Genomic DNA, 237 nt, shown 5'->3' with positions numbered 1-237 from the left:
AGAAAGAGAGAAAGAGAAAGAATATGTGTGCGTATCTTTCTTACTTGTTTTGAAGGGATTTTTCTAGTTCAGCGAGGTGCAGCCTGAGAATGTCGACTTCGAATTGGAGAGACTGAAGCTGTCGAGTCTGCTTTTGTTTCTCTTCTTCTCTTTGCTGCTGCTCTTGGCGAGATATCCGGATCTCTTCATCTTTCATTTTCATGCTCTCCTCTACCTGAAACGACGAAGAAAAAGAAA

The 237-nt window shown here is 41.8% G+C and overlaps 1 protein-coding gene across 1 annotated transcript in view; it reads right to left on the bottom strand.

The window, feature by feature from the left end:
• CSUI_006735 (proteophosphoglycan ppg1) overlaps positions 1-237 on the bottom strand; it is a gene marked incomplete at its 3' end in the record, with an annotated part of 2731 nt that overhangs the window by 1942 nt on the left and 552 nt on the right. The window contains exon 2 of the mRNA XM_068066888.1: positions 45-214. Coding sequence (XP_067921136.1) covers positions 45-202 — 158 coding nt within the window. The remainder of the gene's footprint in view (positions 1-44; positions 215-237) is intronic.

This window comes from Cystoisospora suis, assembly GCF_002600585.1.
Source record: "Cystoisospora suis strain Wien I chromosome Unknown contig_3443, whole genome shotgun sequence".
Classification (NCBI taxonomy): Eukaryota; Apicomplexa; class Conoidasida; order Eucoccidiorida; family Sarcocystidae; genus Cystoisospora; species Cystoisospora suis.
The sequence above is the reverse complement of the archived record's forward strand: the minus strand, read 5'-3'. Positions and strand labels throughout refer to the sequence as shown.